General features: G+C 54.3%; 5 protein-coding genes across 5 annotated transcripts; 3 read left to right on the forward strand and 2 right to left on the reverse strand.

Annotated features, from left to right (window-relative positions):
* Positions 1-8,945: 8,945 nt before the first annotated feature.
* Positions 8,946-9,695, forward strand: LRP88_08812 (HIG1 domain-containing protein; the record flags this gene model as incomplete). The annotated part of the gene is made up of 2 exons (XM_083245310.1): positions 8,946-9,579; positions 9,634-9,695. The coding sequence occupies 2 exons, from the start codon at positions 8,946-8,948 to the stop codon at positions 9,693-9,695; spliced, it is 696 nt and encodes a 231-aa protein (XP_083099804.1).
* An 889-nt stretch (positions 9,696-10,584) lies between these two features.
* Positions 10,585-12,093, reverse strand: LRP88_08813 (Kelch repeat-containing protein; the record flags this gene model as incomplete). The annotated part of the gene is made up of 1 exon (XM_083245311.1): positions 10,585-12,093. The coding sequence occupies one exon, from the start codon at positions 12,091-12,093 to the stop codon at positions 10,585-10,587; it is 1,509 nt and encodes a 502-aa protein (XP_083099805.1).
* A 951-nt stretch (positions 12,094-13,044) lies between these two features.
* On the forward strand, positions 13,045-15,484 carry LRP88_08814 (tRNA dihydrouridine synthase DUS3; the record flags this gene model as incomplete). The annotated part of the gene is made up of 3 exons (XM_083245312.1): positions 13,045-13,352; positions 13,406-15,325; positions 15,403-15,484. 3 exons carry the CDS (start codon positions 13,045-13,047, stop codon positions 15,482-15,484), a joined length of 2,310 nt encoding a protein of 769 aa, XP_083099806.1.
* Positions 15,485-16,229: 745 nt separating this feature from the next.
* LRP88_08815 (peroxin PEX13) lies at positions 16,230-17,606 on the reverse strand (the record flags this gene model as incomplete). The annotated part of the gene is made up of 3 exons (XM_083245313.1): positions 16,230-16,945; positions 16,994-17,443; positions 17,552-17,606. 3 exons carry the CDS (start codon positions 17,604-17,606, stop codon positions 16,230-16,232), a joined length of 1,221 nt encoding a protein of 406 aa, XP_083099807.1.
* Positions 17,607-19,757: 2,151 nt separating this feature from the next.
* Positions 19,758-20,174, forward strand: LRP88_08816 (DNA polymerase ligase-domain-containing protein; the record flags this gene model as incomplete). Its single annotated transcript, XM_083245314.1, has 1 exon — positions 19,758-20,174. The coding sequence occupies one exon, from the start codon at positions 19,758-19,760 to the stop codon at positions 20,172-20,174; it is 417 nt and encodes a 138-aa protein (XP_083099808.1).
* Positions 20,175-20,306: the final 132 nt, after the last annotated feature.

Genomic DNA, 20,306 nt, shown 5'->3' on the forward strand with positions numbered 1-20,306 from the left:
CCGCTTTTTGGGGACCTCTCTCCGTTCAGCAGCAGACTATGCCGCAGAGCTACCACAGAACTTTACTGTTGCATCTGCCTATTCACAGAGAGTATTCGGGGCTCTGTGCTCGGGACCCAACTCCTCCTGAACGATGTGTGTTAATGCGTGGTCCGTAGCACACCAGGGGCTTCCTGCGTGGAAGAATGATGCCTGAGGTGGTGTAAGTGGGCGTTCGGCTGTTGACGCAAGACAGGCAGTCCCGGTTCCTACTCCTCGCTTTCGCCCGACACGGTTGGTTGGAAAACCCGACGTATGCGCTTAAGAAGACTGATGCACCGCAGTGCAGACAGAGGAATGCGTGATATGTGTATGATGGGTGAAGGCTGTCAACATGAGCGCGGCATTACCACGGCCTGGGCAACTCAACAACGTTTGGGCCGTCAAGAGGACCAGAACTTAGGGTCAGCCAGGATGGCCAGAGAGCAGACGAGGATAACCTGGTCGGTACAACATAATATAGCGTGCGGGCATAGATAGATCTGGAATCGAGAGGTGACGAGTGAACGTCAAGGCAATGACCCATCCCGCAGTTGTCTTGACCCAGTTCAACCACCCAACCACTACGTAGTGGTACCTTTTAGTCTGGAGGACGATCGGAAGGTGTTGGCTGGGTTCTGCCTATCCCTGGTCAACGGTCCTTCTACCATTGATGATGGCGCTGTCCCTGGGCAGCCCAATCCGATACACACATCAATGCTGCATGCTTTTTTTCGCTGCTGGGGTCCTGTCTTCCCCAGGTCCAGGATGGTTCAGGCGCAGCAGCATTAAGGGTCCAGGTCTCGGTCCCCAGCAGAAAGCGCAGGTGATGGTTCATGGATCACGGATGACGGGTGACGCGGTACGTACTGTAGGTAGGTAGGTACTGCACCGAAGACGAACAAGAGAAGAAACATGCCAGCCAGGGATCAAGACATGGCATGGATCAAGGGTTGATAACTTGGAGGAGGAGGATTGGGTGAATCAACCAGGGCATCGGCGGCTGGTGTGGGGGCCCGCGTCCTATGCTTGTAAGGCAAGAGAAGCAGGCGCGCTCCATGGCAGAAAGGTGGCAGGTGGCAGGTACCAAGAGCTAACTGGAGGTACCTTCCCTCAGTACCTTCCAGCTCAGCGCTGCAGGTCAATCACAAAACGATGCCTCCTACGAGTTGGGCTGTCTGCATGGGTACCTACGGCGTCCAACCTTCAGTTGCCGTCTCTCACCTCTGCTATCAATTGAGCTTTGTGCCGCCTGTCAACCTCAGTTGTGCGCGTTCATCAACGACGAGTGTGAGTGAAAGTGGGGTTTCATTACAAGTTCCAGAAGCACTCTAACTGTTGCAACACCGGCAGATGCCGTTCTGAGAGCTTGGGGCGCTAATCCTGCCCTTGGGAGAGCTGACCCCTCCGCCAGGCTCTCGTGTTGGAATCTCTGTAAATGGGAGAGGTTTCCTGCGGTACCTGCGGCAGGCCACGAGTCGCTCACCGCACGCCTTGGGGATTATGCTAGTGCATGAGTCGAGTCCTAACTATAGATCCTCGAGGTCAACGTGGGAGGCTGAGATCCATCTCATTACCCTCGGGCTGCAGGTGGCATTACTTGCGGTGAGTGTAGGTTGTGTTTGGTGCACTGGCTGGTCTGTTCGTCCATTGGCTGTTTCTAACTGAAGGCATACCTAGGCGAGCGGTCGAGCTCGTGCAGATACCGTGTTTCTTTTGGAGATGGGATCAAGAACCTGTTTTCGAGACGACACGGCCGGCTACAGCCCATGGACATGGGCCGAGCAGCCTCGAAACTCGGTGCCAGAGCCTATGATGATGCTCATGTTGGCTAGGACCTCCCTTCTAGTGCCGACATGGACCTTGAACTGGAGCTGCAACCACGAGCCAGTGGAGAGAAGAGAATCCAATGGAGGGAGCTGAGTGGATCAACAGAGGTCCACAGCTGTTGCCAAGAAGCACTCAATTGCCTGTTTGTGCAAGGGCATTCGACTCTTTGGATGCATGGGAAACCATTTGCCGGGCCGTGGCAATGAAGGCATATGATGCGTTCACAAGGAAATGAAAGCGAAGCTCGAGCCCTCCGAGCATCGGGGATCGATCGGCGAGCAGCCAAAACGTGGGAAGGACCAGTGGCACTAGGGATCAGCGGCTGCCTTCCATCTAGCCTCTCCTCTCGTCCAGGTTCCGTTCCGTCACGTACAGTAGCGGTCGGTAAGAGGCACGGAATTAATTACGGACGGGTATCGCCCTGTTGGCAAGGCGAGTGGGCGCCTCGAGCGCCACGGCGCCTTAAAGGCTTCTAGGACTGGAGCCAATGCGGCGCTAGAAGCTCATCAGAAGAGGCCGGCCTGCTGTTCCAAAAGCAAAACAACGTGGGCAGCGACAAGAGAAAAGGCGATCACCAGTGGGAGAAGTGGGCCTCGAGCAGCTGGTGCAGTGAGGCTCTTGTATGGACGGATAAAAGATTGGAGACCAGCGATATCATGAGCAAAGTAAGCAACTAAGAGAAGGCAGACCGTGGCTCAAAGTTGCGTCCTTGCCTAACGTCTCGACGCCATCTTCCCGGCTCATGCTCGAGTCATTTGGAATCAAGATGGAGCGGGAGATAGAACATGCTCTCAACACCAGAATACAGCATCGCCGCGAGTTGATCTACCTATCATGATTCGCTGCTCTTTCTACAAGCCGACTATATGGAAGTGCCTACGCAGCTTCTCGATATTAAAATCCCTCCAGAGTCCATTTCCTAGGCCACCTTCCCCTCCACCAAAAGCTGAACTGCGTCTGAGGGGGTACTTGGCCATTCCCTACCCATGGCTGATACTAGGAACTAATGTCATTATCGGAAGCCGATCACGGAATTGCAGTGCCAAGCATAATCACATCCCTATCACATCTCGACTACCAAGACCGCCGGATGGCACTGATGACATGCGTCTGTCCGCTCGTTGGCCAAGCCGAGGGAGCTTCAAGGAAGGCCTCCTGTCCATCTGCCCTTTTAGCAACACATGGGAACACCACGTTTCGACTAGTGCAAAGCCCCAGATGGTGTATCTGGTTCCCATGCCGGTTCCATTGGCCCCCTCCAAGGTTCTTTGGCTGCTTCTGGTTGGGATTTGCGCGTTAAGCTGAACCCAAAACGTGGGTCATACAGGAGGTTTACGTCAACAAATCTTCATTAGGCCCAACATCGATATCCGGCCGAAAGTTACGGACGAGATGCACCCAACAACGTCGGATACTTTGCGCCTCTGCGCTTCGTGCATGAATGGCCCGACTTGGTCTATACTGTACTGTACGTACTGGGAGCGTTAACACTAGCAAGCCGACATCTCAACGTGGTCTCAACGTGCTGTAACCTGTGGATGCAACACACCGTGAGGCAGCGCAACACACATCTCGGTCCTTGTGATCTGGGGATTCGGGAATCGGGACTCGGGATAGATGCGACAGAAAATACCCGTTCAAGATCTTGGTACCTTTTGGCCTTGGTTGGGACGAGATGTTAGCTCGGTTCGGACTTTAACTCTCAACTGGGATCTAGGATCTAGGTTCGAGCGACCCCAGGGGAAAGAGACAACGACGGCCGTGCCTGCCTCACTTCCCTCCTGTCTGGCGAGGAAACCTGGTCCAGCATCGAGATGGCATGCAACTTGGAAGCATCCTAGGAAATTCATCACACCAAGTCAGCCCATCTTTGAGCGATTGTAGCGGCATTTGTTCACATATGCAGTCCCAACCCACGATCGATATACTGAATCGAGGAGGAATACTTGGAGTCTCTCATGTCCTCCTGCAGTCATCCCGCCACTTTACCCCACCATTGCTCGCAAAGCTCATGAGAGTGCGGGCGGCAGGGTTCTGGGGCCTATCCCATGGGCAGAGAGAGGAACAAGGTAATTAAGCGACACTTCAGCTGCTGACCGAACACCTTGGCCGCGGCTCTCGCAGCGAAAAGGAAGAAAGGCCCAGGCCAGAGCCAAAAAAGCAATCTTCATCTGGGCGCTTTCACATGGTCAGGACCCCTCCAACACCGCCCCACCACCCTGGGAATAGAGCTCTCCACAGAAGCTTCCCGTGGGAAACATGGCGGAGGCCCCGGGGCTGAATGCAAGCATTCCAATCTCGGAGAACACGGAGGCTGCGGAGCATTCAACACGGAGCAGGTGCCCTTTGGGTCCATTGACACCGCCGGATCTTGATCCAGTCATAGACAGTTCCACGGGCCGGGTGCTGCCGCCGTGAGGATTGTCATCAAGTCCCGGACGATCATATTCAAGTAGGTATGTCGCACAACAAAGCACAACAGGGGCGACACGAAGCGGTTGGCGGCTGGCGGTTCTTGTCACGAGTGGCGGCCTCTCATGACTGTATAAGCAGTCACTTGATCATCCTCGATCTCCGCGACCTGGGGACCTTGGGGCTTGGGCTTGGGGATAGGACTTGCTGGTCGCCTTCCAAGGAACGACAGCCCATCGAACCCCCGTCCTGGCCATTACCCCAGCTGCCCGGCCAGCCAGCCAGCATTATTAGAAGCACAGTCCAGACATAATGGGCGCTTGGTTGGTGTCCTGGGCGGTTATCACCGAGCGCTCGAGGCAGCAGTACCAGAATCTCAAACGTCACTTGCCCAGGAGACTTATTAATTTACAACCGCATTTGGGCACTCTCCGTTCAAGCATGCCTCCCTCGGCCGCAAGGAATCTCCTGTCCGTCTTGTCTCCGACCGCTGATGAGTGGAGATTGTCCTCCGCCTCGTGCAGCATGAGCTGCCTGACTCGTGCCACAGTTACAGTAGCGTCCTCTCATTGTTTGAGCGCAGAACTGGCCCTCTTAGAGATCTTGTTGAACCGATCCAGGTACGCCACTCCCATCCTCGAGCCTCACGGCCCCCATCCAGGCCTCCACCGAGGCCAGTCCGGCTGAAAACTCAAGTGGGCTAGACTCGGGAGGATTCAAGGGCACAAAGGCACTTGGGATCCAAAAGTGGGCGCAGAAGCGTCATGGAACAAAGCGCCAGGTCGCCCATTCCACAACAGGACAGCGATATGTCAGCCATACCGTAATCGCGTGCACGCTGATTCCTCGAGGACGAAGTCTCGACGACGCCGTCTCTGATGTGGAGGGAGCCACTGGATGGGTATCGGTTCCCGAGGGAGTTAACTCGGGGGCTAATTTACGGCGTCTTTTGGTCAAGACGGAATCTGAACCGGTTCGCCCGCTTTCCAATCACTTTCCAATCTTCAGAAGGATTATGCCCGAGCTCGCAGCAAAACCAGAGGCTACAGGACGTTTGGAGGTTGGTCTCGTGACCATAGATCAACAAACGAACGACGAGCGGAGGCTGCGGCTGCGGCTGCGAGGGATGGGACCTAGACAACCAACCAGGACCCAAGGGAATAACGCAGTTCAAATCGGATCCGTTTGGATGCAGGCACTCGATTGAGCCTCTCGCAGCTCGCTACCTCGACACGCTCTCTCGATGCTACAGTGCGTCCTAACTGTGGGAGTACCAATCAACAGTGAGCTAACAGTCTACACTTCGCTTCCATGTGGGCAAAGCATCAGTGGCCTTTTTTCGACTTGTCCCCCTCCACTCTACTGCAATAGCCTTGAGGCTATTGTCGATGTCTCCAGGTGCATTGAAACCTGCTGAAAGGCTATCAGCTTGCCCTGCAGCCTAGGGCTTCTGAGACATGTCGCAGCGCAGGAGCGCCAAGTTAGAGCCCCAAACTCTGTACAGCACCTAGCATTGGTTCAGTGAAATGCAGCCGTTGCCGTTGTTGAAGCTGCGGCGGCTGGCAGTGGCGGTCGTTACTGTATCCCCACGTTGCGGCTGGATCATGATGACGCCGGAAGCTTCAGCTCTCTGGAGGTGCTCCCCCACGTCCTGAGGACCGACTTCTAAGACATGGCGGCTGGACATGTGCAATCATGGGATTTGGAAATTGCATCACTGATGAGACTGGCGTCATCAAAATGGTGATGGCGAGCTACGCCATGCAGATACGCAGGGATCGGCGTCAACTAAAGCCATATAAAGCAAGTAGATGGGCATGGCAGGTCACTATCACGATGGTTGGGCCAAGTCTCTGGCGAGCTGCTGTCTCGAATGGCCTCGAGGGGGTGAACAAGGCCATGCTAAAGAAAGTGCGTCTTGGCAGATCTACTGGTTCCCATTAGGTGATGGCATGCACCCAAGCGAAGTTGGGCGACTTGCATAGGCATGCGGATAGGCAGGCGTGGCAGGCAACGTCGTCCTTGAGACGATCTAGAGGTGCAAGCCATCCAGCGGCGCTATTGCAGATCAGCTTTCCAGCCATCGAGGTGCAGATCATGTCCCAGATGAGCCTGCCGAGGACGGAGAGGAGAGGGGAAATAAGCCGCAGTCTAGTCCAGACCACACTTGGCACTTTCGAGAGCCAACATGGAGAGAGAACTAGCGACAAGGAGAGAGAGGGCATCGATTGTTTCCCTCGCGAGAAGCTCGGTACGATGCCCAACTTCTCATGGTGTTGTTTCCGCACTTTGCTTTTTCGATAGGCGAAGGCGTCGGTCATGACACCCTCCATCCTTGGCGAGAGGTCGATAGTCACCCTCTATTCTGGTCCCCTCGCATCTGACCAGGCTCTAGCTCGTCATCGCTAAAGGCGCCAGCCGTTGAAACCAACAGTAGCTGCATTTCAGGCCCGGAAGTCGGCTGACACTATCAGCTTGGCTCGAAGTCGGTGTATCATGACTGCTTCTGATATAGGGGTTGGGGGTGGAAACCCCGCCTCTCATGGCTACCTAGTTGACAACCAACGCTGGTGTTGACAACTGGCGCTCTCAGTGGTGGGCTCGCATTCTACCTTACGGGCTCTACTTAGCGGTCCTATCAATTATGACGCGCAGGGAGAGTTCCCAGAACGCTCATTGAAGTGACCAGAGACGACTGTGCTTGTTGGAGTGGTGATTGCTTGTGGACAAGGCCATTGCATCCCAAGAGACATCTGCGAGCGGCTCTACGAATGAGAAGGCATTGTGCCATAAGACGCCTGATGGACGTGGTTAATCGCGGCGACGAGTAGGACCATGGCTTCAGATGGCGCATGACTCGAGGTTTGCCCAAAGTTGTTGATAACAACGGCAAAAGATATGCCGAGTTGCAGGGGAACCAAAACGGCTTGGTGTTGATGTTGCGAATCAGATTGCGAGGCAGCCGGGCCACGCCTGGTTGCGAGAGGCGCTTTCGATAATGACGGATAGCAAAGACGACAGGTTCTTTGGTGTCATCTTTCGCGCCTCAAATCAGACCGACCATGCGAACGATAGAATCTGATGGCGGAACGGGGTTGGCCGTACATAGGTGAGTGACAAAAAGCTGACCAGATTGCCCTGTCTATTTTCTCCTCGGTTCGCGCACCTCGTATGAGGCGACAGGTTAATTTGCGGCATTCGGGAAGTGAGTGAAGAGAAGGTGTCGTTGGTGGGAGGGAGGATGGAGGATTTGGTGGCATTGCGCTGTCTTTTCCTGCTGGGTACAGATGCTTGGGTAAAATGGCAACAAAGGTCGAGGTCCAATGGCGGCCGACTCGATTCCAAAGTCAGGCCATGAGGGATGTTCCGGAGGGCTCCGAAAGCCGTCTTGGGGGGTTACGGAGCCGATGAGATGAGCATTCCGTATTTCAAGGCACGCGGACGGTACGGCCTTGAACTGGTCGGCGAGGTGGCGTAATGTCCCCGAGAGATGAACGGCCAAGTTGCGGCTCTGTAGGACGCAGTGCCGGCCGACGACCCCAGAGCGAGCATTAATGAAGGGATATGATATTCACCGAGCCGCAATGTCAGATCTTACAAGATGGACTGCAGCTGTTATTCAGCATGAATACTTGATGACTGTCCCGAGCAGTCGAGCAGTCGGCGGCCGTACCGAGCAAGGGACCCCATCAAGCGGCACAGCTACCGTGCCTGGAACGGGTTACGGCAGACGGGACACGATATAAGAGCCCAGAGCTGTGCCGCTCTGGCCGCAAAATGCCGCACAGGCTGCCGCTATTTCGGGGACCAAGACGGCGGCGACCAGCGGCTGGATCGGGCTTGCACTGTTTAAAAATATCATGTTGTCGCGGGTAAAGTAGGAATTGGGGATTCGAGACTGTCTTTGTCGAGGAATATGTCGACATCAGCAGATGGGCAGACTTTTGGTACGACACGCGCACATGCGCGCGCGTGCGTGCGCAAAGCGAGGGTGAGAGACAACAAATGTTAAGGGGATGATATATATTGACTCTCCTGTTCTATCAGCGAGATGTCTTTCTTCTTTGCTCATTCTCTCGGATCTCGTCGGAATCCAGCATCTCTTTGCGCTGCGCCTATCTCTACAGTATCTCGAGCCAAAAAGTTTGAAGCCCTCGGCGTCTCGGCCATAATTCGGTCTTGGTTGCAACGGACGGCTTCGGAAGAAGCTGACATCATTCATTGCCGAAACCCGTCGTCATTCACAGCGAAAGACAGGAACTGTGTGTGTGTGTGTGTCAATTCCTTCTCTTTTTCGCATACGACGGCACACGACACTGTCAAAGTTTTTGTCATCATCAACGTCACTTCGGGATACGCGACAAATTGTATTTCATCAACAACACCATCGCTCATAAAAAGACCGACAGCCTGCGCATCAACAGACGCATTCATATCAAATCGGCCATCTTTGATAACTCTCCGAGAGCCATTTTTTGCAATTGACCCACACTGGGCTGAGCCTGAACCGCACGCGGGCACTGCAACCACCTCATCCCTATCATACGACATTTATTACGACCTCATCCACTCTCTGGGGTAAGCTACAGCCAAGGTCTCGAAATCTAAAAAGGACCGCACGCGAGCTTCTCGTACGAATTGGACTTGTCAACCATCTCTCCAATACTCTACCAACTACCGCAAACATGAAGATCCTCACCAAGGAAGAGGAAGAGGCCCACTACGCGGCTGTCGTCAAGGGCGGTCTCATCGGAGGCACCATTGGCATCGGTGTCGGCGTTGGAGGCGTCCTTTTCGCCTCGCGACGATACACAGCCTTCCGAGGCCTCACCATCCCCTTCCGGACCTTCCTCGTCACCTCGGCCGGTACCTTTGGCGCCATCATCAACGCCGATCGCTGGTCCATGGCCTTCCAGAAGGAGCAGAACCCCATGAACTTCTACCAGGACGAAACCCAGCGCGTCCAGCAGATCACGCGTGAGAACCAGACCGCCTACGAGCGCTTCATGGAGTACGGCAAGGAGAACCGCTACTCCATCGTCTTCATCTCGTGGCTCGCCTCCATGGGCCTCGCCTTTGCCCTCGTCAGCCGCTCCCCCATGAACACGGCCAACAAGGTCGTCCAGGCCCGTGTCTACGCCCAGGGCCTGACCCTCGCCGTCCTCATCATCTCGGCCGTCTTTGAGATGAACGACGCCAAGTCTGGCAGCGGCCGCTGGCAGACCGTCATGGTCATCGATCCCGATGATCCCGAGCACAAGCACCTCATCGAGAAGAGGATTCACAAGGAGGAGTACGAGGGACAGGATCTCTGGAAGGGTAAGTTACAATGACATCCGGAATAGCGAGCTTGAGGCTAATTGAGTAAAACAGACATGGTTGCCGCTGAGGAGCGACGATTAGCTGCCAAGAAGGCTGCCGAGACCAAGGTCTAAGCGACCAGAACCTCTGAGCAACTACATATGCTCGATAACCACACATCATCGACCAACACCCTACGAATCACCTCTAATAAAACAAAACTACAAACCAATCGGCGCTATATCATAGGAGGAGGGAACGACGGAATTGGACCCAGTATGAATGGGGTATGACAGCGGGAGACATTAGGAGTTTCATGATTTACCAGCCAAAGAACAGAATAGTTCTTGGTAAAAGGGGGAGGTTCTTACATCGCCCCTAAAACAAAACCAACGTTCGGATAACCTCTCATCTTTTTCCTACCTGTATAGAATAGGACGCAAGCAAGGGGGCCAAAGGGGGACATGGGAACTTGTAACAAAGGGCAATGACCTCGGCTGGCAAATTGGTCCCGGCGGCTTTGAAATGATTTGGATTTGTTCTGTACCATACCTAGTGGACATGATGATATAAAAAAAAACACCATACCAACAAGTACACATGCCTGCGAAACGTGCTCAAGAATGGGGGTGGAGATACCGACACACAGGCAGTAGGTACAGTGCCAAAGGGCTCGCTCATAAGTTCAATTAAGAGCAAGCTTAGAGTAGGAGGCTATATCCCATGGCATAAGAGAGGTCCGTATCGTCTCGTCATTATCCATCTTATTCTTATGCCAACACATAACCTCAAGATATATGTCAAGTAGCCCAGTCGGTGTATCAACTGTCTGCTCTTGGGAATAACCAACGTGTTAAATTCATCTACAAAAAGGACTCATACCGCCGACTCCCTGCTATATCTCTTTTTTTTTTCCGAGGCTCTCGCTTCCATCTCTTGATGTCCGCTCAACCCAACACGGTGTAGACAGTAAAACCAAGCACAAACACATTCAAATACCCAAAGAGTTCGCCCAGCCGTGGTCTAGACCTCGATGGTGAAGTGGCTGATCTGCGAGTAATAGGCATGCACAGCCAGCTCCAGAAGCATCACATCGCCAAACACCTCGCTCCCGTCAAAGCCGCCTATCACGATAAGACGGCTGTCGTATAACGCCGTGCCGTGGTACCCGCGCCCAGATGGTGCCTTGCCGTAAACACGCCGCTTATCCCAGGTCATTGTGACCAAGTTCAGTAACAAGACGTCGTTGGAATACTCGTTGCCATCGTGGCCGCCAATGACGAAGAGATAGGAGCCCACGATGGTGGCAGTATGTGAAAGACGGCGGAAAGCAACAGGGATAGGAACGGCTCTCCATACGTGCGTCTCAACATCGTATACCCACACGTCGTCGAAGCACTCGCCGCCGTCGGAGCCGCCAAAGATGATGAGCTTGCTGCCCACCATGTTGGCCGTGTGGTAGCCCCGTGCCTTGGGCCGATAGTCCTTGGCCCCTGGGGTCGTCTTGTCAGGGCTAGATACTAGTCGCCATGACATTTTGTTGACGTCTGTGACATCGAGCCGCCAGATATCGTTCAGGGCTCGTACGCCATCTCCGCCGCCGAATACATAAATGCCATTCTTGTACAAGCATGCCGTGTGCGCCCTACGCTTTGAGGGCATCTTGTCACCGATAATCCGTGGCTTACTCCACCGGAAGTTTGTTGTATCCAGAACATAAACGTCGTTGTAGTATTCAGGGCCGTCACCTCCGCCAAACACAATGAGCTTCTTCCCTACGGCGGTGCAAGTCATGGCTCTTAGAGGGACCGGTATGTCACCAACGACATGAGGTACGGACCAGTGGAAGGAATCCGCGTCCAAAACATAGAGGTCGTTGAAACACGTTCTCGAGTCGCACCCACCGAAGACGTAGACGTTGGAACCAGTTATAGTGGTGGTATGCGCTCTCAAGCACGTATGAGGGGCACCCGACACGGGCGCCTTGGACCAGTACATGCCAGACGCCGGGGCCACGGGAACATCGGGCGCCGTCCTGAGATCCGGGAGCGGGGGGTATGCTGTGTATTCTCCTCGCACTGCACGAGGGGTATGGGATCCATATCGCGCCGCGACTTGGGCAGTTGTGCGACTGGCTATTGCCGACGTTGACCGCATGGCCGTGGGCCGTCGAGCATGACGATCGTCGCTGGAGCCATCTCCGGCGCCGTTGGCGATTGATGGTGGTGGTTTGGTAGCTGGCCTCGAAGCAGACGAAGTAGGGGGTTGTGAAGCGCCTTGTGATGTTGACTGAGAGCGTTGACGTATTGAAAGGTCGGAGGGTTTTCGACGGTTGGCCTGGATGCTCTTGCTGGCAAGATGACCTGGGGTATGACTCCTGGGCAAGGGCGTAGGATCGCTCGACTCGTCGTCGTCGGAATCATCGTCGACAAAGCTGGGCCTCGCTGCTGTGGGAGCGCCGACGGGCCTCTGGGCTCGCACTGCCCTGGTCTTGAGAGGCGACTTATCGGAAGACCTGCCCGAATCCGCCATGTTCCCGCAGGTCCTTCTTCATTGCCCGTGGGAGATGATTGTAAGCCTGGCTTGGGATCGAGGGAGGTGGGTGGGGGGTAAGGCGACGGGACGGTCAAGGACGGAGGCAGCAAGCAATGCAGTTCAAAAAGAGATGAACAATACCAAAACACAAGTAAGGTACAATACTAAAACAAAGCCGGATTGGCGACGTGCCAGAGCCGGAGAGAGAGGCACGCGCCGTGGGTTCTGGTGGTGGTGATGATGATGTCGAAGGGTGTGATCGTGCGGCGGCCACCTTCCTTACAATAGATTCCCTGGGGTCGAGGGCCCCGGGCGGGTGCCAGATGGGGGATGGGCTTATCGAGGCTGATGTACCCCGGTACCTTGGGCACTGCGACGTTCCACCAACCAACGAGTATCTGCTGATTTTTTAGCGAGGGTTAGCGAGGTTTGACCCCTGTGGCTCACCCTCTTAAGGGTTTCTCTGGGCATGAGGGGTACCTGATACATCAGGTCCATACCTGCCTCCGCTGCCCGACCTGGACTTCATGCGGCCTGCCCCACCAAACCCGCTGTGGGAAGGAGCCTCTAGCGCATCCATAGCTTGGTCTATCAGATCGAGATTTTTTTTCCATTGTAGGGCCCTCGACTTCGAGGACAAACGCTTCTTGACAATAACAAACGTGAGGTCAACACTGGCGGGTTTTTTCAGCAACTTCATTAGTCAGATAAACAAACGGTAAGCTACTCCAATTGACTCCTCGACGTGCGCAATTCCTCGAGATATTCACCTACTTTCTCCTTCCAAACATCACCTCTCACTCCTCCCTCGCCTCCCACTCACACTCTTACACTCACATCCCTGACCTTTACAAGTTCCAGCCTCACTCACCACTGCTAGGTTCTTTTCGCTTAGCTCGCGTATGCATAGAGCGTATTGATTCTCATCGCTATCACTGCGCTGAAATCATGAGCGAGCAGGCAGACGCCCAGATGGGCGGCGTCACTCCAGAGCCTCAGCACGCCGAGGTTGCGGCCGATGCCAGTAACATCACTACCACCGCCGCAGATGATGGAGAGAGGGCTTCGAAGAGACTTAAGATGAACGACTCGGTCCCATCTCAATCTGTGCCCGGAGAGGGACTGCACGACGCGCCCGCTGGTAAGGATGAGAAGGCGGCCAACGGTGAGAAGGAGCAGGCGCAAGAGTCAAAGTCTGACTCCAAGACTGAGCATGTTGATGGACGTACCAAGGGAGTCGCACCCATTAGGAAGGAGTGAGTCAATCATATCCTGTGGTGTTGAACACGGTGAAGCTAATCATACCAAGGTATCTCGTTGATGTGTCCGCTGTGAAGGATGCCTCAGCCGACGATGTGAACGATGATGATGCCGCCGAAGGACGCGGAGCTACCAACGGAGCTTCTAATGAAGCAAACGGCGAGAGAAACGACCGCAAGTCTGGCAAGGGCAAGAAGGACAAGAAGAAGCAAAAGGGCCAGAACACAGAGCGTAGCTTCGGCAAGTTCGATGACGCCTTTCGCATTTGCAACAGCCGAGCTTTCTACCCCGAGTTCTCCCCCAGAGAGTGCAAGTTCGGCGACCGATGCAAGCTCTCTCATGACCTACGCAAGTATCTCGAGGAGGGACGTCGAGGAGACGTCGAGACTTTTGAAGGCAAATGCCCCGTGTTTACGGCTCATGGCCACTGCCCCTCGGGCTGGAAGTGCCGCTTCGTCAAGAGCCACATGAAGGAGATTGAGCACGAGGATGGAAGAAAGGAGCTGGTGCTCATTAACACCTCCGCAGATGGCGGCCAGAATGGCGAGCCCCAAGATGAAGAGTCCGAGGAGCAGCGACCTGGCGTCTCCAACATTGTCAGCATGGACAAGAAGATTGACCTTAACCGCAAGCGAACCGACTTCACAAAGGCCGACCAGTACATTACCTGGCTCAATAAGGAAGCCAAGCTGAGCGAGGAGTTCATGAACCGCCGAAAGAACCAGTCCGACGAGGGCATCGAGGATCTTCGTGCCCGCTATGTCGACCCTCCCTTCAAGCCTTCTGAGAAGCGACGCCTCTACTTTGGCCCCGAGACCCCTACCTTGGCTCCCCTTACTACCCAGGGAAACCTGCCTTTCCGTCGTCTCTGCGTTGAGCTCGGTGCTCAGCTGACGTACTCTGAGATGGCCATAGGAATGCCTCTAATCCAGGGAACCAAGGCTGACTGGACCCTCCTCAAGGTCCACGACTCGGAACTCACTCCTCCCAAGATGAACCCAGGGTCGGTACCCATCTTTGAGGACTACGATCACTCCCGGGATCTCAAGTTTGGTGCCCAGATCTCAGGAAACAACCACTGGGTCGTCTCCAAGGCTGCTGATGTTCTGAACCGTTACTGCCCCCATCTTCGCCTCATTGATCTCAACTGTGGTTGCCCTATTGACATGGTGTTCAAGTCCGGCGGTGGATCAGCTCTTCTTGAGAACCACGGCAAGATGGAACGCATGATTCGAGGCATGAACGCCATGTCCGGGGAGATTCCCATCACTGCCAAAATAAGGACTGGCATCCGGAACAACCGCCCGACGGCGACTCAGCTCATCGGAAAGCTAGCCTTTGGTGCGCGAGAGCATCGTGAGCGCCTCGGCGCCCCTGGTTGCGCTGCCCTGACTCTCCATGGACGAAGCCGTGAGCAGCGATACACCAAGAAGGCTGACTGGGGCTACATTGGAGAGTGCGCTGCTCTTATCAAGACCTACAACAAGGAGAAGGACAGCCTCACGGACACAGCTGCCGAGCCCGATGAAAGGTCTCTCCCCAACGCCAAGGACGGCCGCATGTACTTCCTCGGTAACGGCGACTGCTACTCACATACCGAATACTATGAGAACATTGAAAAGGCCCGTGTCGATACCGTCATGATTGGTCGCGGTGCCCTTATCAAGCCCTGGATCTTTGAGGAGATTGAGAAGGGTCAGTATCTGGACAAGTCGTCGAGCGAGCGTCTCGGCTACATTGAGAAGTTTGTGCGCTACGGCCTCGACGCCTGGGGTTCTGATGAACTCGGCATCGGTTTCACGCGCCGCTTCCTACTCGAGTGGCTGAGCTTCGCTCATCGCTATGTCCCCGTCGGATTGCTGGAGTATCTGCCCCCTAGCCTGAACGACCGGCCACCCAAGTATAAGGGACGAGACGAGATGGAGACGCTGATGGCGTCCAACAACTTTAGAGACTGGATCAAGATCAGGTACGTGGCAGCTACGACAACACAACTGTCCCTACAGTCCATTTGGTGATGAGCAAATGCTAACAGCATGTCTACAGTGAGATGTTCCTCGGTCCTGTCCACCCGACTTTCAACTTCCAGCCCAAGCACAAGTCGAATGCGTATGAGGCTGAGGGTTAAGGGAATGAACAAAAGCGTAAATGGAGAAAAGTGGGTTCTCAAGATGATGAATGTGTCTTGGTTGGCTGTCGTGTCGGATGGATTTGCTTGATAGGAAGACATGGTGTATGTGCATGAGCCTATGTGACACGATAGGCCATGAGGAACAGCCGGAGCTCTATCGTAGGCCTCATGAAGAGGCCGATATGTATGATCGAGCCAATGACATTTTGTAAAAGTTCACAAACTCATCAGTCATGGGTGCACATGGCAGGCGGTACGAGATGGCATATGGTAATGAGGTTCTGGCGTACTGAAGCATTGCCCAACTTGTTATATATCCAGCCAAGTTATGAGTATCTTTCATCTTGCTAAACCAGATACTACAAGGTTACATATCCTGTTCAACTTCATGGACACAAGGGCCCTAACAATTGAGAGCGCAGCAACTTGGAGACGGTTTAATGAATTAAGAATGAATGTCCATGTTTATCAGTGTCGAGGAGCACAACTCCTCGAGGTATCTGCTATAAAGGGATAAAAAAAGACAAAGTAAACCTGAACGCTAGGAACTAGTATGTTCGTGAATAACCAAAAACTCCGTAATCATGTTTTTTTGCCCAATGTATCCAATACACCCACCGTCTCGTCTTTGATCGAGACGGAGTATTCTTCAGACAGAATCGTACAGCCTGCCGTTGCCATGTACAGTTGGCGGCGTTGCTCCGTTGCCAGGTCGGTTCCTCCTCTTGCAATTAAAACCAGTCTACGAGTAGAAGTGGCTCCTCTGCATGCCATCAGCCGTGGCATACTCCTTCTTGCCCTCCTCGGGTCGCTCAATTGAGCTTGTGAGCGAGTTGGTGCGGCTACTCTCGCTTGGTGCGGCCTTGAGCTTCTTGGGCTCCTGAGTCGGGCGCTTCAGGACTTCGAGATAAGTCGAGGGAAGGTACCCTTGGCGGCCATCGCGAGATCTGCATTGCCACCATTCGCTGGGGTTGCCGGAGGGGTCGTTCTTGCTGAGGACTGCAACCAGGTCACCCTTGCGCGCCTCAAGCTCCATGCCGGTGTTGGGCTGGGGGAGGAAATCGTAAGTGAGTCTGCAAAACTCGAGCTTGGAGGGATCCATCGGCTGCTGCGATTCGAGCGCCTGGGCCTGGAGGCGCCTCTGCTCCTCCTCCTGGGAGGCAGCTAGGCTCTTGATCATCTTGGACATGAGGTAAGGAATACCAAAGGCAGCCAGGACGAAGAAGAGCAGGGGCTTCTTGCTAGCCTTGGGAGGGAGGGGTTTGCCATCAGGCCCCATGCTGCGGCCTTCGAAGCGCGCAAAGGCAGCTGGTGTGAGCGCCATCGCATCAGCGGGTGGTGGCCGGCCAGTGATCTTGGCGATCAGTGTCCGGATCCAGCGAAGGAGGGTGAAGATACCCAGTACTGAGCCAAGGGTATCTCGAAGGTTGCCGAATTGCTCTGCGACAGAGACCATGGCTGAATATTGTTAGTTGCTGCGCTTGCTCTTGATACAAGTCAACTTACCAAAGAAGCTCGAGTGGGTAGCCATGTAGGTGCTCTCAAGCATCTGGGCGAAGCCGCCAAAGGCTGTGACAATGCCCTCAAGCATCTGGAAGGTAGCTTGGGTGCTGTTGTTGAAGCTGTTCGTCAAGCTGTTGGGGTCGCCAGGCATGCCCATACCACCACCCATGCCTCCGTACATGCCGCCGCCCATACCACCATACATGCCTCCTCCATAACCACCGTAGCCGCCGTACATGCCACCGCCATAGCCGCCCATGCCAAACCTTGAGTAGGGGCTTGAGTAGGGCGACGAGTAGGCGCCGCCCATGGAGCTGTAGGGAGAGGTAGCCATGCGGCTATAGTTGGCGGCGTTCTGGTTGACAGTGGACGTGAGGGAGGAAGGGCGGTTAGGGAGAGGTGGTGCAGATGAGTCGGTAGTCGAGGTAGCGGTTGAGGGCGAGACTGAGGCAGCTAGGATCGAAGGAGTCAGCACGCAGGCGCATAGACGCGGGGAAGCAGGTGCAGGTGAGCCAAAGAGGAGATGGAATTGGAGAAGAGGAAATGTTTATCCTGACTTACCAGCTGCAGTCGTAGCCGCGCCAGGTTGCTCCCAGGGCTTGGGCGGGGACGCCATGATAGAAGATTAAAGAAGGGAGAGGGGGACCCTTGAGAAGTGTATCGCGAAATCTAGATCTGTGCCGTCTATGTTGAACCGCCTAGGTCGCGCCTTTGCTGGTCGCTCCTCGTGACGTTTTGGTGGTGGACCTCGGGAGGTGAGCCGGACGCAAGATCGGAGGCTGACTCCGTGGTTTTTCCAGCCTCAGCTAGCGTTGCCGCGGTCGCGTGGGGGCAACGGAGTTGCCTCGGGAAGTACGAAGAGGGCAGCCGTTGCCAACGTCGATATCGTCGCGGCCGTCGTTCGCTTGAGAGGTGCAGGCAATGGAGGGATTTCGTCTGATGGGACGGACGCTGGGTGATGATGACGGATGAGGAGGAAGAGGATGGAAAACCAAAGGGGACCGACCGGGGGGGAAAGCGCGACAGAATTGAAGTTGGCAGAGATAAAAAGTGGGGACGGAATAGAATGGCGACGAGCGTGATGGCTAAAAGGGAAGGAGAGGCGCAGAGAAATCCGGGGGGGCGAACGGGGCCCGGGGCTACGACCGATCCAACCTCGGCACTGCCGCCCCGCTTGATATGATATGCGTGCGATAATGCTCTGCTCTCCCCGTTTTTGCCGTTTGGAGGATGGTGCGCGAGTCGTGAATGCTTAATAATTGCAGCTGAGTGTCATGAAGATAAAGAAGAGTGGCAAAGAAGAGTGTGTTAAAGAACTTGCTCGACGGTAAGAGTCTAGACGTGCTTTCTATTCATTGAGCATGAATATCAAAGAACTGAGAATAACACCCATGTGCTTGCCCTAATCCAATTGCCTAGGCTGACCTCCATTCATTGCCTCGCTCTCGGTCTCTTCTCCCGCGGATCGCCGCCGTTGTCCATATCTTTTTTGGGCGGGGAAACCTGCCATGTGACAGTGACCCTGCGTTTCGCCACAGCCCTCGGTCTATCCTGTACGCCAGCCGAGCTACCCTGCATCCCCGGGTAATGAAAAGAAGCAATGAATCGATAGGCCTGAAATTACATAGTGAATAAGTTTTTGTTTTCGAGCGTATCAGGTAGGGTTCCGATCCTCTTTTCAAGCGATTCAGGGAAGGGAATTCGGGGTGGGATTTCAGGTTGTACATAGCCTGGAGGTCTTGTGAATACCTAGGCAGTGGACGACTTGATGCTGACCAATCGTCTTTCAAGTCTACACCAACATAACATCAACACAAAATGACCAAGAAGCGACCAGCAAGCCCGAATCTCATACCCAACCCATTCATCAAGAAGAAAAATCTTGAATGGACACTAGATTCTCCATCTACTACCCAATCTTCTCAATCTGCTCAGTCCTCTATCATCCCTCCGCCACCACCCACCACGGCTGACATCGAGTCAGGATCAGCCACCATAGATGACCACCTCTCTCATTCCAAAGCTCACCTTTCCAAACACATTATAACACCGTCACCACTGCTTTCTATCCAATCGTATGCCTTACTATACTCCAGCAATGTAGGCAACCCCCAAGGTGCTCACTTTGTCATCCATCAACATGACCACCCCATCGCTGGCACGCATTATGATCTCCGACTCCAGATCAATGAGACGAGTAGTGCCAGTTGGGCCATCATGTACGGGCTCCCAGGTGACCCAAATAGTGTTAGACTGAATCGAAATGCCACCGAGACACGGATTCATTGCCTCTGGGTATGTTCCTAGACCCACAAACTCAGCCCGACAAGGCGACGGTGAGCCAAGACAAGACTGACGCCAGCCTTAGAACCACCTGATAGAAACTGCTTCATCGTCGACAGGCTCATTACTCATATGGGATACGGGAACATACAGCATACTTCCCAGGAAGAGCAAGCACTCACCGCCATCCGATCCCTCATCACCCCCATCATCACCAGATCCATCGCCCAAGGCAACACCACAATCCCTCTTACACGCCGCCTTCCAAAGGCGCAAGATCCGCATCCGCCTCCACGGTTCTCGCTTACCGGACCTTTACGTTCTTAACCTCCGCCTCACCAAATCAGAGGACGCTGTTGGGCGGGCAAAAAGTGGACGGGCGCCTCGAACTAAACGCCGTCGTCAGGGTAGAGGCGCTCTACAGCCACAGTATGAGACAAGTGACGAGGATGAGAGTGAAGACGATAAAGATGAAGACGTACCCATGACTGTTGACACAGCCGCAAACGCAGAGAAGCTGTCTGCGATGGAGCGTGAGATCCGCGAGCTCGAGGATGAACAAGTGCGTCTAGCAAACGCCTACCCAGGAGCTTCCAATACCATCGGTAGCGTCCACCAGCGTCGATGGTATGTTTCAATGGACCGATCGGCCTGTGGTTTCGTTGAGAAGCGAACCAAGGGTCGTTCAACTTGGGAGTTAGACAATCATGTAGAACCCCACGAGATAGGGCCTAGCGAGGCCCAGGACAAGCCAACTGGTCGCCTGTCTTATCCTTTCTACGTCCGAGGCGCCGAATATGAGCGCAGTGTTGTGACCGGGCGGCGAGGTGCTGACATTCTCAAGGACGAGGGAGTGAATGATTTTGTGCAACGAAAAGGTTGGAAACCTGTGCTGAACTGAACCGAGTTACCCTCCTGTTATACAGGTCTCACATGAACTGCGCCCATCCGAGATAATGGAAATAAATCTTATTCTGGTACATACATACATTACCGCGAAACCCTGGGCTGTCATTGTTGTTCCATGATGCCT

The sequence above is a fragment of the Fusarium phalaenopsidis genome (genome assembly GCF_050370095.1).
Source record: "Fusarium phalaenopsidis strain FUZ10S chromosome Unknown contig_32302, whole genome shotgun sequence".
Lineage (NCBI taxonomy): Eukaryota > Fungi > Ascomycota > Sordariomycetes > Hypocreales > Nectriaceae > Fusarium > Fusarium phalaenopsidis.